The sequence below is a fragment of the Oncorhynchus tshawytscha genome, linkage group LG13, assembly GCF_018296145.1.
Source record: "Oncorhynchus tshawytscha isolate Ot180627B linkage group LG13, Otsh_v2.0, whole genome shotgun sequence".
Classification (NCBI taxonomy): Eukaryota; Metazoa; Chordata; class Actinopteri; order Salmoniformes; family Salmonidae; genus Oncorhynchus; species Oncorhynchus tshawytscha.
Genome location: NC_056441.1, coordinates 61,852,252 through 61,876,058, shown reverse-complemented (window position 1 = coordinate 61,876,058; position 23,807 = coordinate 61,852,252). Strand labels below are relative to the sequence as shown.

Sequence of the window (23,807 nt, the reverse complement as noted above, 5' to 3'; positions counted from 1 at the left end):
AGTAGTGCACTATTAATAGGGTACAATTTTGGGACACACCCCAGTCAGAGGGTTGGGACTGGAAAGGTTCAGAAGGTTCAGAGCATTAGGAGGGTTGGCAGCGGTGTGATGATCCCTAATATTAGTCCTAGGACTTCCCTGAGCTATGAGATCACACAACTTCAAACACAGACGAACAGAGTCAAACAAGGCAGTAAAACAGTCAGGAATCTCCCTGCACTCAGTAGTCTCCCGACACCAGAACCAGGTCTGCTGAATTTCATAGGTTGCGTCCCAAATGGAACTCGATTCCCTATTTAGAGCACTTATTTTGACCAGGGCCCATTGGGATCTGGTCAAAAGTTGAGCACTTGTAGTCCCAAAAGTTTTTTCCTGTGTTTTATATACACTCGGTGGCCAGTTTATTAGGTACACACATCTACTACCAAGTTGGACCCCCTAGTAGTTAAGTGGTTAATTTAGAGCGTTAAGCGTTATTAAGAGCGTTAGGCCAGTAACCGAAAAGTTGCTTGTTCGAGTCCATGCGCCAACTAGGTGAAAAATATGTTGATGTGCCCTGGAGTAAGGCACTTAACCCTAATTGCTCCTGTAAGTCGCTCTGGATAAGAGTGTCTGCTAAATGACTAAAATGTAAATGTAGAACAGCCTGAATTCTTCGGGCATAGAATGGTCTCTTGATACCAATTAAGCAACTTAACGTGTGCCAGGAAAACATTGCCTACGCCACTAGCCTGTATCGTTGACACCAGCCAGGATGGGGCCATGGGTCAAGCTGCTTACGCCAAATCCTCAATCAGAATAATGCAACAGGAACGGGGATTCGTAGGACCAGGTGATGTTTGCCACTCCTCAACTGTCCAGTGTTGGTGATCGCGCGCCCACTGGAGCTGCTTCTTCTTCTTTTTAGCTTATAGGACTGGAACCCAGTGTGGTCGTCTGCTGCAATAGCCTATCAGTGACAAGGACAGAAGGTGACAAGGAGATGTCGTTCTTCACACCACTGTTGTACTGTGCCGTTATTTGCCTGTTTGTCGCACCATGCTCGGTAAACCCTAGACCGTTTCTGAGATACTGGAACTGGCGTGTCTGGCACCGACGATCGTACCACGCTCAAGGTCGCTTAGGTCACTCGTTTTGCCCATTCTAATGTTCATGTGAACAGCAACTGAATGTCTCAATGCCTGTCTGCCAGCTTTATATAGCAGGCCGTGGACACATGACTCATTTTTCTATCGCAAGTCTTTATATCTTTTGCCTCTAGCTAAGGTGTCTTGTGCATGAAGAAGGATTTTTTTGTTAGGTTCAGTTTGATAATGTGCACCTGCTCATTAGTTAGCTAGCTAGCTAGCTTACTTTAACTTGCTAACTGAGCCGTGCAGTCACACACACTTCATATGAAACAAATGGGGTGGTAAGTGCAGCACAATGTACACAACACTAAATGCTTTACCAAGCTAGCAATCTAGCAAGATGATGAAGAAATATTTAAATGAATTGTCCATTATCCCATACTTCCAGTACCAGTTTGCTTCCTAGCTAACTTTAGCTAAACGGTTAGCATCGCAATTTAGCACAACATAGCTAAATCAAATCAAATCAAATGTATTTATATAGCCCTTCTTACATCAGCTGATATATCAAAGTGCTGTACAGAAACCCAGCCTAAAACCCCAAACAGCAAGCAATGCAGGTGTAGAAGCACAGTGGCTAGGAAAAACTCCTTAGAAAGGCCAAAACCTAGGAGAAACCTAGAGAGGAACCAGGCTATGAGGGGTGGCCAGTCCTCTTCTGGCTGTGCCGGGTGGAGATTATAACAGAACATGGCCAAGATGTTCAAATGTTCATAGATGACCAGCATGGTCAAATAATAATAATCACAGTAGTTGTCGAGGGTGCAACAAGTCAGCACCTCAGGAGTAAATGTCAGTTGGCTTTTCATAGCCAAGCATTAAAAGTATCTCTACCGCTCCTGCTGTCTCTAGAGAGTTGAAAACAGCAGGTCTGGGACAGGTAGCACGTCCGGTGAACAGGTCAGGTTTCCATAGCCGCAGGCAGAACAGTTGAAACTGGAGCAGCAGCACGGCCAGGTGGACTGGGGACAGCAAGGAGTCATCATGCCAGGTAGTCCTGAGGCATGGTCCTAGGGCTCAGGTCCTCCGAGAGAGAGAAAGAAAGAATGAGAGAAAGAGAGAATTAGAGAGAGCATACTTAAATTCACACAGGACACCGGATAAGACAACAACATTCGCGCAGTTGTCATTGTTGGCTATAGAGTAACAATTTTAAGAAGATGTTTTTGGTAGAAATAGGTGGGGTTTATGACTTTGTGGCTGTGATAACTAGTGATGACCCATGAGCACAGATTGCTAGTTAGCTTACATTATCTACAGCAGGCATGAGACAAACAAGCTGCTGCCACATTGTGGCCTGGATTATTTAAACAAAACTAATCGGAGGTTTTGGCCTTCTATGGCGATAACACCATGCGGTAAATTAGTTAATGGACCAATAAGAAAGAGTGTTCCAAACCTCTCTGCCAATAACAGCACATTTTCAGGTTTTCCTTTCCCACTCAAACCACTCCCAGACAATCCTAGCAAAGTTCTTGCTTTAGAAATTGCTGTTTGCTAAGAAGCTATTTTTGTTACTTTTTGACCATTTTAATTGAAAACAATCACAGTAAGGTACTACATTTTTACCCAGAAATTATTATATTTTGAGATAAAAATGGCTACATTGGACCTCTAATGGATAATAGGGTGCCATATGGCACGCAACCTGTGATTCATTCACTATTCTGAAGCCATGCTGGAAATGACATAATCCGATGCAAGGCGCCTCTGTTTCTAGCAGCCAACTGGCCTACTCTCATGTTCATGTTCAAATCTCAGTCAAATTCATCCAGACATGTAATACAAGCCATAATACTAGGTAGCCATGGATTTGCTCCTACAATCCGATACGGTGCCAGAGCGTATGAAAGTATAAAAACCTATACCAATATCCTTATATTGTTTTTTATAGTCCTAATAAAACGTGTGTGTGTTGGGGGGGTTTAGAGCAAATGGAGAACCCCATCATGAGTGTCTCCCCTTTCCACAGTGGGGTCATATTAGTTTGAAGCCCAAACTGTTCAGATGCTACAGACAGAAGTTGGCAGATCAGCGCTATCAACTGCAGACAAGTCTAGTGGGAAGCTTTTGTGGGTAAATAAGTAGCCTTGCACAAGTGGAACAGCTCATAGGGCAGGAGCCTATCTCCTGATTCTGTAGTGTAAAGGGCAGGAGCCTATCTCCTGATTCTGTAGTGTAAAGGGCAGGAGCCTATCTCCTGATTCTGTAGTGTAAAGGGCAGGAGCCTATCTCCTGATTCTGTAGTGTAAAGGGCAGGAGCCTATCTCCTGATTCTGTAGTGTAAAGGGCAGGAGCCTATCTCCTGATTCTGTAGTGTAAAGGGCAGGAGCCTATCTCCTGATTCTGTAGTGTAAAGGGCAGGAGCCTATCTCCTGATTCTGTAGTGTAAAGGGCAGGAGCCTATCTCCTGATTCTGTAGTGTAAAGGGCAGGAGCCTATCTCCTGATTCTGTAGTGTAAAGGGCAGGAGCCTATCTCCTGATTCTGTAGTGTAAAGGGCAGGAGCCTATCTCCTGATTCTGTAGTGTAAAGGGCAGGAGCCTATCTCCTGATTCTGTAGTGTAAAGGGAGCTTGATGTACAAGTACATCCCCAGGACAGGATGCTAGTCCATCACATGGCTTTACCCCCAATCTATCTCCTTAACACTGAGTGACAAGGGAAGATGCACTCAGGTCAGTTTTACAGTCTTTGTTATGACCCAGCCAGGGATTGAACTCACAATCTTCCAATTTCAGGGCAGACACTCTAACCACAAGGCCACTGAGTTGACATTTTCATGAGAAGATCAATTTTGGGCATGTCTCATGGTCTGACAAACTGTAGCTTGGCTAACTTCCATCGCAGATGCGGAAGGCCGACATAGGAGGATGTGGTGGATTGAGACGCAGCCCTTTCAAACACCGCTGTAGCTCGGCCACCTTCTACCGCAGATGCGGAAGGCCGACATGGGAGGATGTGGTGGATTGAGACGCAGTCCATGCAAAAAGTCACTATCTTAAACTGACTGATTTTTGGGGATTATTTTATTATGTTACTAAGGATAAAAAGTATGCCTTGCTAGTACAGTATATGAATTCAAATTTTCACAGGATGCTGGGCCAGTCATGTATAATAAAAAATGCTGTTAATCAATAACGGTATATATAGAAGTTTCTGAGTCTGTGGATCCGAATAACACTTTTATCCTCTCCTCTCCTCTATCCTCTTCCTCCAGCCCTGCTGAACTTCCACATGCTGAACTCTGTCCAGTGTTCAGAGGGCATCATGTCCGGCCAGACCTTTGAGACCCTGGAGGGCCACAATATTGAGATTGGCTGTGATGGGGAAAGCCTGACGGTGAACGGCATCAAGATGGTGCTGAAGAAAGACATTGTCACCACCAACGGAGTCATCCACCTCATTGACGAGGTCCTCATGCCTGACTCAGGTTAGCTCTCGGCCCACCTAATAAAAATACATGTCATTTGTATAGTGCTTTCATTACAGAGCTGTAACACATCTCAGAATATGCATGTTTTTGCATTTGTATTTCTTTGTTGAAATGTAAATGTAATTAACTGTTTCACGAAATACACAACACCTTTATTTGCAACACCTCTTTGCTGTTACACTAGTATACAAGTCAACCATACACATAGGAAAATAGATGGAAACAATGACACAATGACACCAAGACTAAGATAAAATCTTAAAACTCTGAATAAGTGTATAAGTGTTGATCTTTCAGTGGTAGAAAAGCTTTTAATGGTGTTGTCTGTGTCCTCTAAGCCAAGCAGGTGATGGAGCTGCTCACCCCTTCCCAGTCCACCTTCAGTGACATGGTGTCAGAGCTGGGTCTATCTGCAGCCATGGAAGCCAAGGCAGAATACACACTACTGGCCCCGCTCAATTCTGTCTTCACTGGTGAGTAACACACTACTGGCCCCGCTCAATTCTGTCTTCACTGGTGAGTAACACACTACTGGCCCCGCTCAATTCTGTCTTCACTGGTGAGTAACACACTACTGGCCCCGCTCAATTCTGTCTTCACTGGTGAGTAACACACTACTGGCCCCACTCAATTCTGTCTTCACTGGTGAGTAACACACCACTGGCCCCGCTCAATTCTGTTGTCACTGTGATTACACATCATGGCCCGGCTCAATTCTGTCTGTAACACTTCTCTCGTTCCCTTAAACACTCTTGAACATCCTGAACTGAACATCCTATCTCTCCCTGTCTCTCCCTTTCCCTTTTGCTCTCTCTAACTCCTCTCTCTGTCCCCCTCTTCCTCTCTCTAGCTCCTCTCTCTGTCTCCCTCTTCCTCTCTATAGCTCCTCTCTCTGTCCCCCTCTTCCTCTCTCTAGCTCCTCTCTCTGTCTCCCTCTTCCTCTCTCTAGCTCCTCTCTCTGTCCCCCTCTTCCTCTCTCTAGCTCCTCTCTCTGTCTCTCTCTAACTCCTCTCTCTGTCCCCCTCGTCCTCTCTCCAGATCCTCTCTCTGTCCCCCTCTTCCTCTCTCTAGCTCCTCTCTCTGTCTCCCTCTTCCTCTCTCTAACTCCTCTCTCTGTCCCCCTCTTCCTCTATAGCTCCTCTCTCTGTCCCCCTCTTCCTCTCTCTAGCTCCTCTCTCTGTCTCCCTCTTCCTCTCTCTAGCTCCTCTCTCTGTCTCCCTCTTCCTCTCTCTAGCTCCTCTCTCTGTCTCCCTCTTCCTCTCTATAGCTCCTCTCTCTGTCCCCCTCTTCCTCTCTCTAGCTCCTCTCTCTGTCTCCCTCTTCCTCTCTCTAACTCCTCTCTCTGTCTCCCTCTTCTTCTCTCTTCAAATCCCCGAGCTGACAAGGTACAAATCTGTCATCTGCCCCTGAACAGGCAGTTAACCCGCTGTTCCTAGGCCGTCATTGAAAATAAGAATTAGTTCTTAACTGACTTGCCTAGTTAAATAAAGGTAAAATAAATAAAATAAAATGACAACCCCAGGGTAATGCAGACTGGAACAGTCCCTGGTTGTGTCCCAAATGGGACCCTATTCCCTATATAGTGCACTACTTTTGACCAGAGCCCTATGGGAATAATACTGTTACAATGTGGCTGATCAATCTGGTTTCCTGGAAAATAAGGTTGACATTTTACAATGACTGACTAGACCACCAGACTGCATCATTAGCCTATATACTTTTTTTATCGTCTGCGTCCTGGGAAAACCTTGTATCTCCATTTTTGCAAAATTGGGGATAGTTTCTAAAAAGTTATTGTTTTACAAACATATTTAATGTCATATTTTGATCTCTTACAATGTATCTATATTAAATATCTTGTCTTCCAGATGAGGTGATGTCCATTGACCAGAGCTTTCTGAAGATGATTCTGGAGAACCACATCCTGAAGGAGAAGATTACTCTGGGACAGCTATACAATGGACAGCGCCTGGAGACCATTGCCGGGAAGTTCCTCAGAGTCTTCATCTACCGCACAGTGAGTCTGTGTGTGTGTGGGGGGTGTCTGTGTGAGTTTGTGTGAGTACATGACAGTGTGTGTGTATGTGGATGTGCGTGTGTCTCTTGTCTCTGAACAGCTGGTCAAACACAATGGCCATACAACACAAATCCATTTCACTGGGCTATCCATCTACTGGACCGACTAAGAGGCTGTTAATTCAGTAGCTAGCAGACTGTTCAATTCCATGCCTTATAAAGAGCCACTTCATCAGATGTTCCAACTCAAATTTCAGTTGTAAAGATGCTCAAAACAGAAGTCAGGTGACTGGAGAAACCATTAGCCTAGCTAGCTAACTATCTGGCTAGCTAACTAGTTAGGTGTTTATGCTAGCATACCCACATGCCCAAATATGTAATAATTTTGCTAGAATTAGGATATTAGGACTAGAGTTACATTATTAGGATAAAACCCAGAAAAACACTTTTCAACAACAAAAAAAGGTTGAGTTTTCACGAAAGTGGTTCTTTAACCTGTCTGTCTGTCTGTCTGTAGGCGGTGTGCATAGAGAACTCCTGCCTGGTGCGCGGCAGCAAGGAGGGCAGTAACGGAGCCCTCCACCTGATGAAGACTCTGATGAAGCCAGCTGAGACCACCATGTTCCAGATCCTCACTGACAACGGAGGATTCAAGTAAGCTGCTTGGGCACATACGTATAGACTCTGTGTGTTTTAGCCTGGTCCCAGATCTGTATGTGCTTCAGCAAATGAAATAGTCAGAGAAGTTAGCTCAAGGTCATACAGATCTGAGACCAGACTAGTGGAAGGATTTTGATCAAGGAACAGACAAAGATTGTTCTGATTTTGCAGCCAATTCACGAATATACTGTAAACTAAACAGTGTTGGACAACCTTGTCTCACTCCCTACTCGAGAAAGGATGTTCTTTAGCTAACCAAACAGCCAGAGAGTCAGAGAGAGTTCACTAGTCAGACAGAGTTCAATCAATTTCATACAGACCTGGGAGCAAGCTGGGAAAACAGTTTATACAGACATGTGGGCCAACTTCTTTCTAAATCATGTCCACCTCTTGCAAGTTATTTTATTATCTAAATAATACATAGGATCTCATCACTGAAGAGGATCCTGTTCTATAGGTCAATCGGTTTGTACATTGTCAAGCCGGCGGCCACGTGTGTTGGCGAGGTAGAGAACCCTGGTCAAGCCCGGTCAGAGATGAGTTTAGGGAGGCAGCGCTATATGCTAAGCTATCACACTGGCACCGGTTACCGGTTATACAGTATCTACCCTCAGTGGTTGTCATGAGTGGCAGGTAACTGTTTCCTTAATGTTGTTTTGTTTGCAGGATCTTCCTGTCACTGATGGAGATGGCTGGTCTGACTGACCTGCTCAAACAGGAAGGAGAATACACTCTGTTTGCTCCCAGTGATGAGGCCTTCACTGGCGTCAGAGACAGCGACCTGGCTCTGCTCAGAGGTTGGTTCGTCTCTCTCTCCGTCTCTCTCAGTCACTCTCCATCATTTTCTCTCCATCATTTTCTCCGTCCTTCTTAGTCTGTGTCAGTCTCTCTAAAAAAAAATCATAGCCAGAGGTTTTTCTTGTCAGGCCACATCATGATGGTCAGGAAAAACTGCTGACCTTAACCATAGCTACCATAGCTACCATAGCTACCATAGCTACTAGCTTTCTCCTAAAGGTTGTAATGTCAAAGGAACATCCATAAGACGTAGTGGTTGTATGTACGACACGTTCTATGGTACTGTAGTCTTCCGTCTAAAGTCCTATCTGTCCTGGCCAGGTAATATGAATGCCCTGCGTACCATCCTGCTCTACCACTTCAGTAACGGAGTGTTCATCGGTGGAGGTCTGGAGACTGGGGTGACCAACCTTCTCAAGTCTCTGCAGGGCAATAACCTCCGAGTGCTGCATGTGAGTCCAAATCTCTCAACATTCAACAAGACTGTAAATATAAGAAATCATGGCATTTTCCAATGTACGTGTGTATGAAATGCCGGGGAAAAAAGCTATTATCAGACAGACCCTGAAGAGATTGTACAATGTTTTTACAGTGAATCAAGAGCCTCTCCTCCAGATCCACTCAGTATTACTAACATCCGCAATCCTTTGTCATCAACAATGTAAACCAACGTTCAAAGTAGGAATTATGACTAAATATTACTTCTTCGAAAACGTATATAAAACAGTTCAACGTGGAAAAAAGAGGACGTCTGAATTACCGGTCAACAGATGAGTAAGAAACCAAAACGTATTTGTTGGATTAACTTCCCCGGAAACAACTTCCCAAACATAATTCAACATGCTGACAGGATTTAGGATTTCACAAAGGCTTGCATTGACCTTTGATATTTACTGTTTTGACCTTGGGTTAATTTTATACTTAGCTTTTAAGTTTGATTACAGCAATGTTCTTAGGGTCATATTCTAAGATCATTCAAACAAATCCTTTCTTGAAATAAACCATAAAGCCATGTGAAGTCCCTGGATGTTTGTAGTGCAGACTATTCATGATTTAGTTTAGATGACATTTTACTTCTAACAACAGACAGTTGCATTCCATTGCTACCAATTACTTCACACTGGAAAAAGTTAAGCTACACTAAAGATACCCTTAAAAAATATAGTTCACTTAACTACAGTTACTTTGAAAATGTTGTTCACTATATCCAAATTACTTTGTGATAAATGATCATACAGTATGTAAATCTGAAATGTCGTAGACTACAATCTGCAAGAACATATCACTTTGGGGTCAAATGTCAACAGTATGTTTAATTTAGCCTATTAATTAAAAACAAAAACAATGGTTCAAGTGAGAATTAGGCAGGTCTGATGCCGAAAAGGAAATGAGATCATTGCCTACTTCACCCATTTTTTATTTTTTTTTGCAAAAAAAAGTAGTGTAGTTCCAGTAGTTAGCTACACTGCTACATGGCAGAAAAAATATTAACTGAGGAATTTAAAACTACCACCAAGTTACTGAAAAATGTACACTACTGTTCATAAGTTGGGCTCACTTAGAAATGTCCTTGTTTTTGAAAGATAAGCACATTTTATGTCTATTAAAATAACATCAAATTGATCAGAAATACAGTGTAGACATTATTAATGTTGTAAATGACTATTGTAGCTGGAAACTGCAGATTTTTAATGGAATATCTACGTATATAGCCGTACAGAGGCCCATTATCAGCAACCATCACTCCTGTGTTCCAATGCCACGTTGTGTTAGCTAATCCAACTTCTATAATCAAGTCTACCACTGTAGTTTCGTCTGCAAACTTGATGATTGATTTGGAGGCGTGCATGGCCACGCAGTCATGGGTGAACAGGGAGTACAGGAGAGGGCTGAGAATGCACCCTTGTGGGGCCCCAGTGTTGAGGATCAGCGGGGTGGAGATGTTGTTTCCTACCCTCACCACCTGGGGGTGGCCCGTCAGGAAATCCAGGACCCAGTTGCACAGGGCGGTGTCGAGACCCAGGGTCTCGAGCTTAATGACGAGTTTGGAGGGTACTATGGTGTTAAATGCTGAGCTGTATTCGATGAACCGCATTCTTACATAGGTATTCCTCTTGTCCAGATGGGTTAGGGCAGTGTGCAGTGTGATTGCGATTGCGTCTGTGGACCTATTGGTGCGGTAAGCAAATTGGAGTGGGTCTAGGGTGTCAGGTAGGGTGGAGGTGATATGATCCTTGACTAGTCTCTCAAAGCACTTCATGATGACGGAAGTGAGTGCTACAGGGCGATAGTCGTTTAGCTCAGTTACCTTAGCTTTCTTGGGAACAGGAACAATGGTGGCCCTCTTGAAGCATGTGGGAACATCAGGCTGGGATAGGGATTGATTGAATATGTCCGTAAACACACCAGCCAGCTGGTTTGCACATGCTCTGATGACGCGGCTAGTGATGCCATCTGGGCCAGCAGCCTGGCGAGGGTTAACACGTTTAAATGTTTTACTCACTTTGGCTGCGGTGAAGGAGAGCCCGCGGGATTTGGTAGCCGGCCGTATCGGTGGCACTGTATTGTCCTCAAAGCGAGCAAAGAAGATGTTTAGTTTGTCTGGGAGCAAGACATCGGGTCTGCGACAGGGCTGGTTTTCTTTTTGTAGTCCGTGATTGATTGTAGACCCTACCACATACCTCTCGTGTTTGAGCCGTTGAATTGCGACTCTACTTTGTCTCTATACTGACGCTTAGCTTGTTTGAATGCCTTGCGGAGGGAATAGCTACACTGTTTGTATTCGGTCATGTTTCCGGTCGCCTTGCCCTGATTAAAAGCAGTGGTTCACGCTTTCAGTTTTGCGCAAATGCTGCCATCAATCCACGGTTTCTGATTGGGGAAGGTTTTAACAGTTGCCGTGGGTACAACATCACTGATGCACTTGCTAATAAACTTGCTCACCGAATCAGCATTTACTGTACATCAATGTTGTTGTCCGACGCTATCCGGAACATATCCCAGTCCACGTGATCGAAGCAGTCTTGAAGCGTGGAATCAGATTGGTCGGACCAGCGTTGAACAGACCTGAGCAAGGCATTTCCTGTTTTAGTTTCTGTCTGCAGGCTGGGAGCAACAAAATGGAGTCATGGTCAGATTGCCAAAAGGAGGGCGAGAGAGGGCTTTGGATGCATCGCAGAAGTTAGAGTAACAATGATCCAGAATTTTGCCGTCACGTGTCTCACATTCGATATGCTGATATAATTTAGGGAGCCTTGTTTTCAGATTAGCCTTGTTAAGATCCCCAGCTACAATAAATGCAGCCTCAGGATATGTGGTTTACATAGAGTCAAATGAAGTTCTTTCAGGGCCATCGAGGTGTCTACTTGGGGGGGATATACACGACTGTGATCATAATCGAAGAGAATTCTCTTGGTTGATAATGCGGCCGGCAATTGATTGTAAGGAATTCTAGGTCAGGTGAACAAAAGGACTTGAGTTCCTGTATGTTATGATCACACCACAACACCACAACTGTTGCAAATGTTCTGTATATAATGTCATCAATGCCAACCTAATTGAGAAACATATGGTGCATTACCAGCTTGTACTCATCAGCTCATCAGTGTTTGGATCTTAATCCTCTCTACTCCTCTCCTCCAGGCTAACAACACAATCAGAGTGAACACTATTGAGGTCCCTGAACACGATATCATGGCCACTAATGGAGCCATTCACTTTGTCAAAACCCTCCTCTACCCTGGTGGTAAGACTGACTCAAACGTCTCTGACTGCCATCTCCTCTGTTGGAGAAACTGATTATACCCTGATTATATTGTCATGTGTTGAGAGACGCACTGTGCAGTGAATCATTTATTGATATAATACACATATTTAGCAGTGCTGAATGGTTCAGTACGTCTAACACCCTGTGCTGTATGTATGCTAATGTATGTATGTAGAGGTAACTGCCAAAATAAAGAACACGCCAACATAAAGTGTCTTAATAGGGCCAACACAAGCACGAACGTGGTTTTATGCTCATCAAATCATTCAGTGATCACTCGTGCCTTGTGGATGGGGGCATTGTCATTCTATGGGCGCATAGCCATGGTAGCCAAAGAATGGCCTGCCCTGCATTTTTATTCATGACCCTAAGCATGATGATATGTTAATTGCTTAATTAACTCAGGAACCACACCTGTGTGGAGCCCCTGCTTTCAATATACCTTGTATCTCTCATTTACTCAAGTGTTTCCAATTATTTATTTTGGCAGTAACCTTTAGTATAAAGTGTTACCAGTATGTCTAACACCCTGTACTGTGCTGTATGAACCCTAGTATAAAGTGTTATCAGTATGTCTAACACCCTGTACTGTGCTGTATGAACCCTAGTATAAAGTGTTACCAGTATGTCTAACACCCTGTACTGTACTGTATGAACCCTAGTATAAAGTGTTACCAGTATGTCTAACACCCTGTACTGTGCTGTATGAACCCTAGTATAAAGTGTTATCAGTATGTCTAACACCCTGTACTGTATGAACCCTAGTATAAAGTGTTACCAGTATGTCTAACACCCTGTACTGTATGAACCCTAGTATAGTGTTACCAGTATGTCTAACACCCTGTACTGTGCTGTATGAACCCTAGTATAAAGTGTTATCAGTATGTCTAACACCCTGTACTGTATGAACCCTAGTATAAAGTGTTATCAGTATGTCTAACACCCTGTACTGTATGAACCCTAGTATAAAGTGTTACCAGTATGTCTAACACCCTGTACTGTATGAACCCTAGTATAGTGTTACCAGTATGTCTAACACCCTGTACTGTGCTGTATGAACCCTAGTATAAAGTGTTATCAGTATGTCTAACACCCTGTACTGTATGAACCCTAGTATAAAGTGTTACCAGTATGTCTAACACCCTGTACTGTACTGTATGAACCCTAGTATAAAGTGTTACCAGTATGTCTAACACCCTGTACTGTATGAACCCTAGTATAAAGTGTTACCAGTATGTCTAACACCCTGTACTGTGCTGTATGAACCCTAGTATAAAGTGTTACCAGTATGTCTAACACCCTGTACTGTACTGTATGAACCCTAGTATAAAGTGTTACCAGTATGTCTAACACCCTGTACTGTATGAACCCTAGTATAAAGTGTTACCAGTATGTCTAACACCCTGTACTGTGCTGTATGAACCCTAGTATAAAGTGTTATCAGTATGTCTAACACCCTGTACTGTACTGTATGAACCCTAGTATAAAGTGTTATCAGTATGTCTAACACCCTGTACTGTGCTGTATGAACCCTAGTATAAAGTGTTATCAGTATGTCTAACACCCTGTACTGTACTGTATGAACCCTAGTATAAAGTGTTATCAGTATGTCTAACACCCTGTACTGTACTGTATGAACCCTAGTATAAAGTGTTATCAGTATGTCTAACACCCTGTACTGTGCTGTATGAACCCTAGTATAAAGTGTTACCAGTATGTCTAACACCCTGTACTCTAATGTCCTGTAGAGCTGCCTGCTGGAAACTCTGACCTGCTTGGGCTGCTGAGAAGACTCATCAAGTACATGGAGATCAAGGTACAGTACCAGGCCACACCCACATAAAGGAACAGACCACGCCCATATAATGAACCAGGACAATAGGCCACACCCACATGACTATCATGCCAAAGCATTACTTACAGTACTGAACAAGGCCAGACAGGTTATTATGATTAGGAAAATGATTACAATGCCAGAGAACCCTGAGCTAACAAGATGAGATTAACCTCTAAGTGTTTGTTACAAAATTACCTTAAGATGACAAGACGTCATGTAAATCCTTGAGCAAATACAGTACCCACCACATAAAAGAGGCAGACATTTCTCCTGCCTTGACAAAACCCAAGCAGTGCATCTGAAGGTTCATTGTTGCCCTCTGCATTGGAGTTGAGCAGAACGATGTGTACACAGACCTACAATAATATGGTTTACAGCCTCTAATCCTTCTTTCCATTCATTCGCAGTTCGTGTCAGGATACAGCTATAAGGAAATCCCCCTCACATTCATGAGTGAGTTAAACTATATCTGTTCAAGTCTTAGATGTCCGCTGTACCTGTTTGCATTGAAATTACATTTATTTGTAACTTTGTTGTTGTCCAGTGAGTAACTGCTGTGTGTCTTCTGTTTCTTCTAGAGAGGACGATCATCACACGCATCATTGAGTCAGGTAAGTTAGTTACAGATCGAAGCAACATTCTTCATGCATAAATCTTAGCTTTGTGTAATACGCTGAGTGTACAAAGCATTAGAAACACCTTCCTAATATTGAGTTGCACCCCCTTTTTCCCTCAGAACAGCCTCAATTCGTAAGTGCATGAACTCAACAAGGTGTCGAAAGCATTCAATAGGGATGCTGGCCCATGGTGACTCCAATGTTTCCCTCAGTTAAATCAAGTTGGCTGGAGGTCCTTTGGGTGGTGGACCATTCTTGATACACATGGGAAACTGTTGACCATGAAAAACCCAGCAGCATTGCAGTTCTTGACACACTCAAACTGGTGCGCCTGGAAACTAATACCATATCATATTTTGTCTTGCCCATTCACCATCTGAATGGCACACATACACAATTCATGTCTCAATTGCCTCAAGGCTTAAAACTGCTTCTTTAACTTGTCTCCTCCCCTTCATCTATACTGATTGAAGCGAATTTAACAAGTGACATCAATAAGGGATCATATATTTCACCTGGATTCACCAGAAGAAGTCTATGTCACGTAATATTTTGTACACTCAGTGTATATAATTGTAAATGATATTTCACATTTAGTCTTGAAGACATTGTGCTACAAGAGTTGATAGAATAGTTGGCACAGTTCAGATAGGGAGGATATCGGCCTTCAATGAAATTCATGACCCACGTCCAAGAGGAAAAACCATTATGGCTGTTCAGATAATTACAGTACAGACAGCAACAAGAAAATACTTGCCACACCTGGGAAGGTTTTTATCTGTTCTGGGTAAAATAACCCTTCTTTATTGGGCTTAATCCTGACCTTTGATTTGTGTGGTTAATTCCTGACTTCAAAGAGAAATATGCACAGAAGTTCAAGTTACTGTCTATACAATTATCTCTAGTCAAGATTCTGAAAGAGATACACTACCGGCTACTCATTCAAAGGTTATTCTTTATTTTTACTATTTTCTACATTGTAGAATAATAGTGAAGACATCAAAACTATGAAATAACACATGAAATCATGTAGTAACCAAAGAAGTGTTATATTTGAGATTCTTCAAATAGCCACCCTTTGCCTTGATGACAGCTTTGCACACTCTTGGCATTCTCTCAACCAGCTTCACCTGGAATGTTTTTCCAACGGTCTTGAAGGAGTTCCCACATATGCTGAGCACTTGTTATATGCTTTTCCTTCACTCTGCGGTCCGACTTATCCCAGACCATCTCAATTTGGTTGAGGTCGGGGGATTGTGGAGGCCAGGTCATCTGATGCAGCACTCCATCACTCTCCTTCTTGGTCAAATAGCCCTTACACAACCTGTAGGTGTGTTGTGTCATTGTCCTGTTGAAAAACAAATGATAGTCCCATTAAGCCCAAACCAGATGGGATGGTATATCGCTGTAGAATGCTGTGATAACCATGTTGGTTAAGTGTGCCTTGAATTCTAAATAAATAACTGACCGTGTCACCAGAAAAGCACCCCCAGACCATAACACCTCCTCCTCCATGCTTCACGGTGGGAAATACACATGCGGAGATCATCTGTTCACCTACTCTGTGTCTCACATAGACACGGCGGTTGGAAACAAAAATCTCCTATTTGGACTCATCAGACCAAAGGACAAATTTCCACCGATCTAATGTCCATTGCTTGTGTTTCTTGGCCAAAGCAAGTCTCTTCTTCTTATTGGTGTCCTTTGGTAGTGGTTTCTTTGCAGCAATTCGACCATGAAGGCCTGATTGACACAGTCTCCTCTGAACAGTTGATGTTGAGATGTGTCTGTTACTTGAACTCTGTGATGCATTTATTTGGGCTGCAATTTCTGAGGCTGGTAACTCTAATGAACTTATCCTCTGCAGCAGAGGTAACTCTGGGTCTTCCATTCCTGTGGCGGTCTTCATGAGAGCCAGTTTCATCATAGCGCTTGATGGTTTTTGCGACTGCATTTGAAGAAACGTTCAAAGTTGTAGAAATTTTCCCTATTGACTGTTGTTTCTCTTTGCTTATTTGAGCTGTTTTTGCCATAATGTGGACTTGGTCTTTTACCAAATAGGGCTATCTTCTGTATACCCCCTACCATGTCACAACACAACTGATTGGCTCAAATGCATTAAGAAGGAAAGAAATTCCACAAATTAACTCACAAGAAGGCACTATCATGACACAAGGCGAGATGCATGCACAGGAAGCAGATGGTTGGAGTCTTACAATATTTATTAATCCAATAGGGTAAGGCAAGAGAATGGTCGTAGGCAGGCAAAATATCAAAACCAAATCTGAATCCAGGCGGTACAGAGTGACAGAAAGGCTCGTGGTCAGGGCAGGCAGAATGGTCAGGCAGGTGGGTACAGAGTCCAGAACAAGCAAGGGTCAAAATCGGGAGGACTAGAAAAAGGAGAACAGCAAAAGCAGGAGTATGGGAAAAACCGCTGGTTAACTTGAAACATACAAGACTAACTGGCACAGAGAGACAGGAAACACAGGGATAAATACACTGGGGAAAATCAGCGACACCTGGAAGGGGTGGAGACAATCATAAGGACAGGTGAAACAGATGAGGGCGTGACAGGCACACCTGTTAATTGAAATGCATTCCAGGTGACTACCTCATGAAGCTGGTTGAGAGAATGCAAAGAGTGTGCAAAGCTGTCATCAAGGCAAAGGCTGGCTACTTTGAAGAATCTCAAATATAAAATATATTTTGATTTGTTTAACGCTTTTTTGGTTACTACATGATGTGTTATTTCATAGTTTTGATGTCTTCACTATTATTCTACAGTGCAGAACATAGGAAAAACAAGGAAAAACCCTTGAATGAGTAGCTGTTCTAAAACTTTTGACCGGTAGTGTAGTTGCAATTCTAAGGGGAAAACTGATGTCATGGAGAAAGCCTTTACCTGGAAAGTATCCGCAAAGCACATATTCACAATTCCTTTGATTATGTAAATATTCCAGTCATATGAATCCTTTTAGAGTCTGTGAAATATTGCCATTCAGTCTAATTTGATAAAACCTATAAACTGTCATCTCTATTAAAGAAGGAGTAGAGGAACCACTGACACACCACATGTCTGTAGTTTGTGGAGTCTAGAGTTTCTAAGTTCATTCGATCCTTCAGATATCACTAGTGTGCCCTTTAAACTTCATGTTCTTCAATGACGCTTTTGTTGTTGTTTATTCCAGTTAATAAACTTGTTGTCCTCTCTCTCTCTCTTTCTAAAGTTCCTGATGTGACCCATGTGACTAGGGTTATCGAAAGGGAACCTACCATCACCAAGGTGACAAGGGTGATTGAGGGAGAGCCTACCATCACCAAGGTGACAAGGGTGATTGAGGGAGAGCCTACCATCACCAAGGTGACAAGGGTGATTGAGGGAGAGCCTACCATCACCAAGGTGACAAGGGTGATTGAGGGAGAGCCTATCCTCACCAAGGTGACAAGGGTGATTGAGGGAGAGCCTACCATCACCAAGGTAACACCAATGTAACAACCCATGTTTCAACTGTTGTACCCAGCCATGTACCCAGCCATGTACCCAGCCATGTACCCAGCCATGTACCCAGCCATATACCCAGCCATGTACCCGCCCATGTACCCACCCATGTACCCACCCATGTACCCATCCATGTACCCACCAAATCACTTTTAGCAATCGGGAAAAGCGTTACATGAATCTAATACATGATTATGATTATTAGGTGACCAGAGTCATTGAAGGTGAGCCAAAGTTCACCAAGGTCACTCGACTCATCGAGGGAGAGCCCAAGGTCACCAAAGTTACGAGAGTGGTCTCAGGTACGTACCTCACAGACACACATGTCTTTATTGACTCTTGTCCATGAGGTCTGAAGAACTCTGGGTACATAGTAACATCTAGTAAAATAAACATATTGTAGGCTACAGTATGCTATGCCTGTTTTGGTCTATAGTTGCTATATAGTGTATTGATGCACTACACGAAACAAAGAAGGATGTGTTTGGTTTGCTGAGGTGAGACACAGGTCTACAGATGTGAGTCTTTTGTACTGAATCCCCTCTACTGTACGTCATCCCCCTCATGACACCTACAGCTGCCCCTCTGTGAAAACATGATGTTTCTATGTGAAGACTGATGTAGTGTTTCATTATGATGTCATCCACAGGTCCTCAGTACTCAGCCAGCAACAGTGGCTCCAGCATTGGTATCGCAAACCTCCAGCAGAAAGGTCAGTAACATCACCCCTCTGGTCAAAGATAGATAACTTAATATAGAGGAAATAATGCAATGTTTCATTGAAAATCACGTATATGCATGTCACTGGGTGGACATGTGACAGGTTATGTTAGAATCTGGGTTTAGCAGATAGTGTGAAGCAGAGACTGATGAACAGGATTCAAACTAACTGTCACATTTCCACCCTGGGATATTTGACATCGTAAATGTGTCTTCACAGTGGGAAACCCAAGACCAGTAATTAGTAGGAGAATTCCAGGTAAAACATTATTCCTTGGAAGGATTCAAATTATTGGCAATATCATCCTATGAGGAGCTGTAATTGCGACCATATACATAGAATGACCAAGAACATTGACTTGAATGGGAATGTCCATTCTAGGAACTTTATTTCTATGATTTTGAGTGTATGATGATCTTTCTGTTGTCTCTGTTCCTAGCTGGTCCCAGAAGGAATGTCAGACCAAGGGAACAAAGTGCATGAACATGGACAGACCAGGTGACTGAAGATGCACCAGCAACCAGAGAGGAACAACAGAGATAATGTCAATGATTGGTCTCCCATACAAGCGCTACACTCCAAATGACGTGTGTGGAGACATACAGAACTTGAACTTAGTGAGACCAGTAAAGCCATTTGCTAAACAAAACACAAATCATTGGTGAATGTATCTAAAGATAACTAAAAGCCATCAATATATGTAAATAGTGTACACATATTTGTGGGTTTTGGGGGTGTATTAGAGATTAAAGATTAAAAGCTAGCCAGAGGTAGCAAAATAATCTTTAAAACCAAGCTATTGGAAGCCTTGACTATTGGTTGAGGTGATACAACAGGATTTTTGGGAAGTTTTAGTAATTTTTTAAAATTTTTAAATTTACCTCTGCATAAAAATAAATAAAATTACAAATGTGATTGCTATTTTCTGACTGTACTTCGGCAAATGTTTATATTTTTCTACCAGATGTAATTTCAGCTCTGATCTGACTTGAATGTCACAGTAGTGTGTTTGCTTTCTCTTTCTGCCTTTGTCTACCTAGCTAAACATTCAGATATTGATCTTGTCTTTGCTTTTAGATGTTTCAAATGTGCAACATTCTGACAAACGTAACTTTTCACATACTGTATTCTCTCAATAGCTTTTCTTACTGCAGTTTTTAAACCTTTTTCAATAAAGTATATTCTTGGATATGAAGTGCATCATTTGCCAGGAGAAAAACCTTAGTTGTAAAACCTTTTAGTAGTTCATCACTATAAGGAAATAAAGTCAAGTTACATTTTAGAATCACATTTACTCAATTTGCGGAGAAGATGTATGATAACCAAATCTAATTTGTGCCAGTGTACTGGTCCCTGCCTACTTAATGAATTCCATTTTCTTAGTATAACGCTAGTTATTTGAGGATGGAAAAGGGATTGTCTGTTTTTTAGATCTCCTAAAAACTATAGAAGAGTCTGACATTGCTAGAATTGTTACTTTAACCTAGCTCCCTCTAAAGAGAAACTCATAAAGTGAGAACAAAGCCAAATCTAAAGCAAATGTCAAATATCAGAGTGTGAATGATACCGTGACATTCAGGGGTCTCTATTTTTTGGACTGGACCTCCTGTGTGCACGTGCTTGCACATACATAAAAAAAAGACATGTAAAGACATGTCATTTAACAGTATTTTTTATTTATTACCTTTTAATTTGGCATGAACACAACCAATCATGTTTTCAACTTATTAAATCACTGTGCACTGTTTGGATGCTGGAACTGTTTTGGAGTGGACGAACATGCACAGGTCGCCTACTTTTTGAAGTCATTTGTTTGACAATAAGATGAAAACATCATGACTGGTTGTGGTCATGCCAACTTCCAAGTGAATAAGTAAAAAACACCATTAAATTACGTCTTTACTATTAGGCCCATAAAAAAATGTCATGGAAGTTTGTGCACACATAGGAGGTCCAGTCAAAAAAAATAGAGACCCCCAAATGTCAGACTTTAAGGGTTAAGAGTTCAGACTTTAAGACTTTAAGGGTTCTTCGCACCATGTGATGAATGGAAATAGACATCTGTTACTAAACACCAAAAAGTGTAATGACATTCTGCGATTGTCATTGGGTCTACACTCTTAGACTTTTTATGTAGAACGAAAAGTTGGGACACCTAAAAAGGGGCTGAGATAGGGGACTGTCCCGGGATGTACAGACACATGAGATTTTTTTTTAAACCATGACACAGAGGTGGGGGTATTAGTTGAATTTGGAATAAGCTTTTATTTTCATATATGCCACTGTACAGTAGCAGTACAAATTGCATTAAAAGAATAGGATAATTTTTAAATTAGCATTATTTAGAAATCCCCCAAAATCTGACTTTGTTGCATTTAGGGGGCCTCATGTCTCATTCAGCAGGTCCAGAGTACTACTGGTTTTCTGCTCTACCTGAAAATGAATTGCACCCACCTGCTGTCCCAGTTCTAAATCAATCCTTGATTAGAGGGGAAGGATGAAAATCAGAAGTAGAACTGGCTTCGAGGTCCAGATTAACATTTTTGTGTTTGTAGGGCCATAGCGTACTTGCTATATGATTGGTACGTCAACTATCTGCTTCTATCCAGACTATAACCACAACCAGCTGATCCCAGAACAGGAGATGTATTGCTCTGGCAGGAATACAGATCAGATCAGGAAGTTATCTCGATCTGGCTGCAGATCTACAAACAGAGGCCAAGTGTTAGTGTACAATAAGCCAGTGTTTATGGCTATACGGTTCAACAGTTGCACTAATAGTTCCTTTCACTGGATCCTACACTCTTTTAGAAAAAATGGTTATTTGTCTGTACTCACCACAGAAGGTTGGTGGCAACTTAATTGGGAAGGATGGGCTCGTGGTAATGGCTGGAGCGGAGTTAGTGGAATGGTATCAAATACATCAATACACCATATCAGACCACCATATGCATTTGACGTTAGCTGCAATATGTAACTTTATGGGTGACCCGACCATAAGTCTGAACAATAAAAATTACCAAATAAAATGGCAGTAAACCCAAAATGGCTTTTTAAAATAAAAGTATACCAGTGACTGAGCCTACCAGTGACTGAGCCTACGAGCGACTAGAGAAGGCCAGCCAACCCTGGTATACAAAGTGTAGTGGTGCGTAAGTGTTTTGCAGTTTAAAATAAATCTCAATGCGCCATGGTAAAGGGTATCAATTGATCTCAAACACTGAGCAGAAGCATTCATATATAAAATGTCCCCATTGTCTAGTAAAGGCATAAATGTAGTTGATACTAGCCTCCTTCTGGCTTCAAAAGAAAAACAGGCCTTATTCCTAAAATAAAATCGCAACTTCAATTTTTTTGTAAGTTGTTAAACTTGCAATTTAAAAAAGAGAGTCTGTCATCAATTAAAATTACAAGATATTTATATGAGGTTACAGTCTCAATCTCATTGCCCTGACAGGTAGTAATAGGTGAAAGGTTCAGAGATATATTTTTTGCTTTAGAAAACACCATTTTAGTTTTGTAAGTATTGAATATAAGCTTCAAAAACTTCAAAAGGTATGTTGAACAGTATAAAAAGTATAAACAGTATAAAAAGCAGTCTTCAAGTTCTGGAAAGCTTTTGTGAGAGATGAGGCACAACAATAAATAACAGTATCATCAGCATAAAAGTGAAGTTGCACATTTGACAAATTGTTGTCTAAATTATTTATATAAATAGTGAATAAGAGGGGACCAAGTACAGCGCCCTGGGGCACACCATTACAGACAGACAATTTGACAGACATGAGCCCATCAAATTGAGTGCACTGAGTTCTATCAGACAGATAGTTAGCAAACCATGCAACTGCATGTTCCGAAAGACCTACACTCGACAATCTCTGCCTCAGTATAGCATGATCAACTGTATCAAAAGCCTTAGAGAGATCAATAAAAAGTGAGACACAGCACTGTTTTTTTTTGTCAAGGGCTTCAGTGATGTCATTTAAAACCTTCATGGCTGCTGTAATTGTGCTATGCTTCTTCCTGAAGCCCGATTGGTACATTGATAAAATAGAGTTAGTATTTAAAAACTCTTTTAGTTGTTCACTCACAAGGGTTTCAGGTATTTTTACCAGGGGTGAGAGCTTTGAGATTGGTTTATAATTATTTAAAAGAGTTGGATCTCCCCCTTTTAAAAGTGATAGAACAAATGCTGATTTCCAGATCTTTGGAATGTCATTACATTCCAGGATTAGATTGAACAGATATGTAAGTGGTTTAGCTATGAAATCAGCTGCCAGATTTAAAAAGCAGGGATCAAGAAGATCAGGACCCACAGGCTTTCTCTGATCTAAGGATTTCAGGGCTATGTACCTCCTGCACTGAGAATGGCAAAAAGCTCAAAGTTTGACCAGCTCTCGCTGGTTCATCCACACAGGGTTGTACAGAGACAGAGAACACTGAATCAAACAGCCTACCAGATGATACAAAGTGCTCATTAAAACAATTCATCATTGTCATATACAGTCGTGGCCAAAAGTTTTGAGAATGACACAAATATTAATTTTCACAAAGTCTGCTGCCTCAGTTTGTATGATGGCAATTTGCATATACTCCAGAATGTTATGGGTTGTGCTGTGGTGGAGATCTTTGTGGGCTTTACTCGGCCTTGTCTCAGGATGGTAGGTTGGTGGTTGAAGATATCCCTCTATTGGTGTGGGGGCTGTGCTTTGGCAAAGTGGGTGGGGTTATATCCTTCCTGTTTGGCCCTGTCCGGGGGTATCATCGGATGGGGCCACTGTGTCTCCTGACCCCTCCTGTCTCAGCCTCCAGTATTTATGCTGCAGTAGTTTGTGTCGGGGGGCTTTCTTTCTCTCTCTCGGAGGACCTGAGCCCTAGAACCATGCGTCAGGACTACCTGGCATGATGACTCCTTGCTGTCCCCAGTCCACCTGGCCGTGCTGCTGCTCCAGTTCCAACTGTTCTGTCTGCGGCTATGGAAACCTGACCTGTTCACCGGACGTGCTACCTGTCCCAGACCTGCTGTTTTCAACTCTCTAGAGACAGCAGGAGGGGTAGAGATACTCTTAATGCTTGGCTATGAAAAGCCAACTGACATTTACTCCTGAGGTGCTGACTTGCTGTACCCTCGACAACTACTGTGATTATTATTATTTGACCATGCTGGTCATTTATGAACATTTGAACATCTTGGCCATGTTCTGTTATAATTACCACCCGGCACAGCCAGAAGAGGACTGGCCACCCATCATAGCCTGGTTCCTCTCTAGGTTTCTTCCTAGGTTTTGGCCTTTCTAGGGAGTTTTTCCTAGCCACCGTGCTTCTA

At 42.3% G+C, this 23,807-nt stretch overlaps 1 protein-coding gene across 4 annotated transcripts in view; it reads left to right on the top strand.

Annotated features, from left to right (window-relative positions):
• The window catches only part of LOC112234720 (periostin-like), a 39,752-nt gene extending 20,082 nt beyond the window's left edge, over positions 1–19,670 (top strand). Inside the window, exons 8-23 of one of the 4 annotated variants that reach the window (XM_042296112.1) lie at positions 4,349–4,561; positions 4,903–5,037; positions 6,433–6,581; positions 7,098–7,234; positions 7,907–8,037; positions 8,360–8,490; positions 11,681–11,783; positions 13,553–13,620; positions 14,049–14,094; positions 14,220–14,252; positions 17,489–17,544; positions 17,584–17,739; positions 17,966–18,062; positions 18,410–18,472; positions 18,701–18,739; positions 18,921–19,670. In XM_042296112.1, the coding sequence (XP_042152046.1) occupies positions 4,349–4,561; positions 4,903–5,037; positions 6,433–6,581; positions 7,098–7,234; positions 7,907–8,037; positions 8,360–8,490; positions 11,681–11,783; positions 13,553–13,620; positions 14,049–14,094; positions 14,220–14,252; positions 17,489–17,544; positions 17,584–17,739; positions 17,966–18,062; positions 18,410–18,472; positions 18,701–18,739; positions 18,921–18,964 (1,601 nt within the window). In that variant the 3' untranslated portion in view covers positions 18,965–19,670. Of the gene's footprint in view, positions 1–4,348; positions 4,562–4,902; positions 5,038–6,432; positions 6,582–7,097; positions 7,235–7,906; positions 8,038–8,359; positions 8,491–11,680; positions 11,784–13,552; positions 13,621–14,048; positions 14,095–14,219; positions 14,253–17,488; positions 17,740–17,965; positions 18,063–18,409; positions 18,473–18,700; positions 18,740–18,920 lie in introns of all 4 variants that reach the window. The other 3 variants (XM_042296114.1, XM_042296113.1, XM_024402989.2) reach the window with 3 other exon arrangements.
• The last annotated feature ends 4,137 nt before the right edge of the window (positions 19,671–23,807 follow it).